At 57.6% G+C, this 6,335-nt stretch overlaps 1 protein-coding gene across 2 annotated transcripts in view; it reads right to left on the bottom strand.

Annotated features, from left to right (window-relative positions):
- Nucleotides 1–6,037, bottom strand: part of TPM4 (tropomyosin 4) — a 21,283-nt gene extending 15,246 nt beyond the window's left edge. The window contains exons 1-2 of one of the 2 annotated variants that reach the window (XM_023763320.1): nucleotides 5,846–6,037; nucleotides 409–534 (exon numbers count right to left, since the gene is read on the bottom strand). In XM_023763320.1, the coding sequence (XP_023619088.1) occupies nucleotides 409–534; nucleotides 5,846–5,959 (240 nt within the window). In that variant the 5' untranslated portion in view covers nucleotides 5,960–6,037. The remainder of the gene's footprint in view (nucleotides 1–408; nucleotides 535–5,845) is intronic. The other variant, XM_006099647.3, reaches the window with a different exon arrangement.
- Between the last annotated feature and the right edge of the window lie 298 nt (nucleotides 6,038–6,335).

The following is a 6,335-nucleotide window of genomic DNA, read 5'->3' as shown; positions in this document are numbered from 1 at the left end:
CTGCGTTTCACCGCCTCCAGGAGTTGAGGCCCGTCATGCAAGGAGGCGCGGGGGGCGCACGCAGCGGGCGCTCGCTTGCTAGACTCGGCTTTCGGTGAAGCTGCAGCAGCCGCGCCCAGCCCCCGAGCTTCCGCTGCGCGGTGCCGCCCCGCTCCTTCCCTGCCCCAGGCCCGGCCGCCGTCGGGGCGATGAGGTCACCGGGCCGGCCGCCGACGTCAGCACCGCTGGGGGAGGGCCTGACGTCGGCACCGCTGGCCGCAGCTGCTGGAAAGTGCCCCTTTTCGGGACTTATTTGGAGAAAGCGCGGGGAGGCACCGCCTTCCCTTCCTCCTCCTCCTCCTCCTGCTCCTCTTCCTCCCTCCCTGCCCCCGGCTCCTGCCCAGCCCCGCCGCATTCCTGCGAACGTACGTCCGAGGCCTTCTTCTCGGTCAGCTCCAGCTTCTCCTGCGCGTCCTTCAGGTTCTCCGAGTACTTGTCCAGCTCGTCCTCGGTCCCCTTCAGTTTCTTCTGGAGATGCGTCAGCTCCTCCTCCACCTGGGGACAGAGTGGGGAACGCGTCAGTCGGGGGCCACGTCCCCGGGGCGCGGGAGCTTCCCCCACATTCACAAAAGTCCTCTATCCGGGCCTGTTTCCGCCTCTGTAAACGGGATAGCGAAGCCAAGCACCACTCCATAAACGACACCGTGAATTTCATTTTCACACCCTTTCCTTGTCCTGGGACCCGCTGTGCTTATCTGTTGTAGGGTTCCCCAATACTCGGGGAATCGAGTACAGCTTTGGAGAAACTTGAGTCCTGACACAGTTTCTCGGAAATACACATTCAGTTTTGCATCCCAGTTTCAGGGATGCAACCTCCCGGCGATCTGGGTTAAAGCGAAAGGAGAAGTCTCGCCCTAGCCAGTTTGGCTCAGTGGATAGAGCATCATCCAGCAGACTGAAGGGTCCCAGGTTCGATTCCGGTCAAGGGCACATGCCCAGGTTGCGGGCTCGATCCCCAGTAGGGGGCGTGCAGGAGACAGCCAATCAATTGTTCCCTCTCACCACTGATGTTTCTATCTCTCTCTCCCTCTCCCTTCCTCTCCGAAAGCAATAAAAATATATATTTAAAAAGGGAGGGAGTCTCATGGACCATCCCTACTTCCAGCTGACCCCCCTCTAGTTCTGCACCACCACCTCAAGCCAGAGAACCTTTCTAAGTGTATGTTTGTCCTCCCCCTGCCTAGAACCTGTCATGGCTCCCCATTGCCCAAGAGAGTGGTATTCACACTATCTCACAAAAATGAAAGGTTTAAGGGCTCAGACGGCCCCCATTCCTGGACTTTGGGGGCTTGGCTAGAAGAGAGCTACCCTTCAGAAACCACTTTCTTCTGAGGCTCAGATTAAATATTTTAAATTCTTGCACATGTGGCTTTAATCTTAATAAAAACGCTCCCTACATTTCCCAAATTTTGAGTCATCTTTGTTTATCCTTTGTTTAGTCTTGGCCTCCTCCCTACACCCACTTTGAGAAGCTCAGGTCCGTGGCAGACAAACCACATACCCTTCACCTCCCCATTTCTATTGTCCAGCCCATCAGTGAGGGTCAGCTCAGGAAAACCCCAGGTTGCACCTCCCCCTGCCCCTAATTCTGGGCTGAGGTGTTAGTTCAAGTCATGCTTGGGCCAGACTTGTGACTTGGGTAGTTTGACTCCTGATCCTGTCCATGCTCCCAGCAGCCCTCTCGGGCTCCCTTCATCCTCCTGCCTCCTCTTCACTTCCTCTTCACTAGAGTAACTTTCCCAGGTCACACAGCAGAGGAACCGCATCCCTTCTAACCGGTCCTCACGCCAGGCCTGCTTTCCTGCATCCCTCTCTGACTTCCTTCTCTTCCTTCCGGAAGAGGGTATGTTACAAGCTGCTGTTCCTGCAGCTTTTAGATCAAGCTGGGAATCTGATCTGGGTTACATGTTCACTAGTGAGATGTGCAAAGTATGGGAATGTGTGTGTGCGTGCACACAAATTCTTAAAAGGGCCCCTGTCCCCAGGTGATATCACCTAGCCTCCCATCCCGGAACCCCCAAGTGTCCCACGCTGAGGTGGAAATGGTGCAGGGGTGCAGCGGTTCTCAACCTGTGGGTCACGACCCCTTTGGTGGTCGAACGACCCTTTTACAGGAGTCGCCTAAGACCATCCTGCATATCAGATATTTACATGACGATTCATAACAGTAGCAACATTACAGTTATGAAGTAGCAACGAAAATAATTTTATGGTTGGGTCACAACATGAGGAACTGTATTTAAAGGGCCAGAAGGTTGAGAACCACTGGAGAGGATCGGAGGAGGGGGAGGGTGGCAGCAGCTCAGGCCTAAATCAGGATCTATGGGCCCTGACCTTGACCTCCAGGTAAGGAGCTCAGAAGCCTGACTCCAAGCCCCAGCTGTATCCCTTTTTTAACCTCAGTTTCTTCTGCAAAACCGAAGCCTTGACATGGTGGTCTCCGAGTACCCATCCAGCTACAGAGATGATTGGGTTTTGATGGCCTTTTCTGGCAAAATGTGTACAACGGGTGGGGAGTGGGATAAAGTGGGCAGAGGGCTATGAAGCAATTAGAATGTGTCAGGCCCATGTTATAGAAGGGTAAACTGAGGCCCCGAGGGAGGAAGGGACTTGCCCCAGGCCATACAGATAGGGGATTTGAACCTTGGAGTCAGACGGACTCCAAGTTGGTTCGCTTGACCACTAGATTATGCTTTGCCCACTGTCCAGCACACCCTTCTCCCACTGACCTTCCAACCCAGCGCCAAAGCCCACTCTGCTGGGTGGTGTGCCTTGCTGTGCTGGACGGAGCCCTTGTCACCCCCTTGGGCCCTCCAGTCCCTGTCCCTCCCTGGTCTAGCCCAACCCTGGAGGCAGGGAACCTCCCTCTATGTTTGGCTCCATCTCCCCTAGCCTGGGGCTCCTTGGGAGCCAGGCCTGGGCCTAAGGTCACTCTGGGCCCCAGCATCACCCCAGCACTGGCTGGGCCCTCACCACCGACCCCTGGAGGAAGTTCTCCGAATGAATCAATGACGCAACCCCAGCCCCTTTAATGGCTGGAGTTGGTGTGAAAAATAAATAAGACCGACACTAATCAGTTCCTTTCTTTCCCTCTGAATTCCACACATGAAGCATGTGCAGGTGGTGGCACCTTGCTGCTGGGCGGAGCCTTGCCCTGGCTCTGGGGGGTCTCGGATAAGTCACTTCCTCCTGTTTCCCTGCCTGTAAATCAGCTGGGAGGGTCATGGACTACACACCTTAGTCCCCATAGTGGGGCTTCGGACAGGGCCGAGGCAGGATGTGGGGTCAAAGGCCCAGTTGTGGCGGATGTCACTGCCCTGGGAGAGACGTGGGCAGGAAGCAGGCGGGCAGGACCTCTTGGTCCCATTCCCACACTCAGCAGGCGGGGTGGGGGTGGGGTTAGAGGGGCCTGGAATCTGGACTTCCCTGCAGGGTCCTCAGGGCTTCCTCTGAAGCATGGGGCACTCTGGGTAAGTTGAGTCCCTTGTCGGCCCCCTGCCTCTGTTCCCAGGCAGGACTGCCCATTGGCGCCATGGGGCTCTGGCTTTTGCTTTGGGCCTCTCGGGTCTTGGGTTTCATGCCGGGCCATCGGAAGCATCATTTGCCCCCATTTCTCAGGTGAAAACACTGAGGGCTCAGAGGGGCTCAGCAACGTGCCCTGAGTCACAAAGCCAGATGATCGGGTCTGGATCTGAGCACCGTCCACCCGAGTGGGAGGCTTTGTAGGGGTGGGGTTGGGGGGAACAGAATGAAAATCTAGCTGGAGGCCAGAGAACCTGTCCCTGCCCCCTTGGCCACACAGCTGCCTGGAGACTTTGAGGAGCCTTCCCTTTTGAACTTGTGTCTGCCTTGGTGGAGTATAGTATATCAGTCACTCACACCTTAGTGAAAATTAGAGCCATCAAGTTGCTTTTCTCTGCTAAGCTCCTCATGGTGAGGGCTGCACCATCTACCATCTATGGAAGCAGGCAGCTCAGGGCCAGCACAGGATGGGCGGCTGTGTTTGTCAAGGAGGGGCCCAGGGCGGGGAGGGCTGAGGTGGAGCTGCCCTATACAGATGTGTCACAGCCCCAGGAAGTAGGGAGGGGCAGGAAACAACCTCGCATTTATTGAGGGCCTACTCTGTGCCCGGTGCAGTGACAGGGAACCTACCTGCATAGTCACCTCTAATCCTCTCACGGCTACGAGGGAGGTACCACGGTCACTTCCCCATTTCACACTTGAGGCCACTAAGGCACAGAGAGAGGAAAGCCATTTGCTCCAGGTGCTCAGTGACCAAGCTTCCGACAGGCCAGTCTGGGCTCAGAGCCTGTGCTTTGACCTGCCAAGCTGGCCTGGCGCCCGGGCTGGGCAGAGCTGGCACTTGGTGTCACTGTCCTGGGCAGTTCTTGGGGCTTATTTGAGACCCTGATGCTCCTGAGGACTTGGCCATTGACTCAGGGGATGTGGATGAGCCCTGTGGGGGGCAGGGCCCTATGGGAGGGGCAGGACCCCCGCCCCTCCTCTCACTGGCTGCTCTGGCCACCTAGGCCCCGACAACTGATTTCTGCTCTGGACGGCCCAGCCCAGCCCAGCCTCTGCCATTGCTCCTCTGGTAGCTTCCTGATGTAGCCTTATTGCCGGAGCCTCCTGGGACTCTTGTCCCCGAAGCCCTGCCTTGCCCTGCCAGGTTCACAGCAGGGGCAGCAGGGGCACCCAGCTAAGCAGAGCCTCATGGAGAGTCTCATACCTCCACTCCCCACCCCCCATCCCCGTCTCCCCACCTCAGATGGGGAAGTTGACCTCTGGGGACTTGGGTTCCTGCCCGGCCATCCGGAGGCGCCCTTGGCCTCACCAGCCGGCCCTGCAGCCAGGCACTAACCCCACCACACACCACACTTGGCCACCCTCCCAGGGCGGTCACCAAAGTGGACCCACAGGCTCACAGTCACAGGGCACAGGTCACCCCTCCCCCACAGCTTTGCATTGCCCCCCTCACCTCAACAGGCACGCGTGCGCGTACACACACACACACACACACACACACACACACACACACACAGTAGCCCGGCAAGCACACCCACAGGCCAGCCCCAATAGAGTCACCTCAGCACTCACTCGCTCTGACACTCGCACATTCCATTAGTCAGGCCACCTTTTGCACAAGCGCATGCGCAGCCAGCCTCTCCCCCCTACACACAGCCCCACACTGATACCACCATTCACACACATCCACACTCTCTCACACCCACTTCCAACAGCCACACGCTCATACCTCTCTGCACACCCTCATTTTCACAGCCACCCTCATCCCTCCACACTCTCTCCAGTGGAAACGCACACACACACACACACACACACACACACACGTATACACACAGACATGCTCAAACACACACAAATACACTTACACACAGCGTCCCCTGTATCTCTTTGTCTCTCTCCCTCTATTTCTTCAGGTTCCTCTCTCCCTCTCTCTCCCCACCCTATCCAGTACACATACACCCACCTGACACGCTCACCCCGACACACCTACACTCACTCTTACGTTTGCACACACACATCCAGTACAAACAGACGCCCCTGCTTACTTGCTTGGCTCCGGCTGGTCCTGTTGGGTGGGTCCTGTCACCTCTCTCTCAGCCCGGGGACCCCCCTCCCGGGAAGACAACGATCCCCTCACTCTTCCTTGGCTGAAGCATCACCCCCTGTCCCCTTCCTAACCTCCAGGTACCAAGGTTTCTGAGAGCCCCACCCTCAGCCCAGAGCTTCGCCGGCTCAGAGAGGGCACTGGGCCGCCTGGCGCGGCCCAGCGGCCGGGCCCCACCTGCTTGCACTTCTCCTCTGCAGCTTTCTTATCTGACTCGGCCTGCTCGGCGCGGTCGATGGCATTCTCCTTGTCCAGTTTGAGCATCTGCATCTTCTTCTTGATGGCCTCCATGGCTGGGCGGAGAGGGCGCAGGTGGCGGGTCTGTGGCGGGATCGGTGGCTGGGCTCAGTGAACAGCAGGGTGGAGTGGAGGCCCTTATAGCCTCCCAGGGTGTGCCGCCCTGCTGGGGCGAGTCTTGGAGGAGGCCCAAGCCCAGGCTGGCCGGGCCAGCCGCCACTCGCTCGCTCAGGAGAACTTGGCCAGCGCACCAGGCACCCGCAGCCTGTACCTTATTTGGGCCTAGGATTTTCTCAAAGGAAAAAAAAAAAAAAGGCCGAACCCATTTCCATTTTTAACCTGGTGACACTGGTCCCACATGAACCTGGGGCCACAGTGCTGGCCCAGGGCGATCCCCTGTGGCCTGCTGGTTGGCCTCAATTTCCACACC

The sequence above is a fragment of the Myotis lucifugus genome, unplaced genomic scaffold, assembly GCF_000147115.1.
Source record: "Myotis lucifugus unplaced genomic scaffold, Myoluc2.0 scaffold_280, whole genome shotgun sequence".
Taxonomy (NCBI): Eukaryota; Metazoa; Chordata; class Mammalia; order Chiroptera; family Vespertilionidae; genus Myotis; species Myotis lucifugus.
This window is presented reverse-complemented; position numbering and strand designations above follow the sequence as displayed.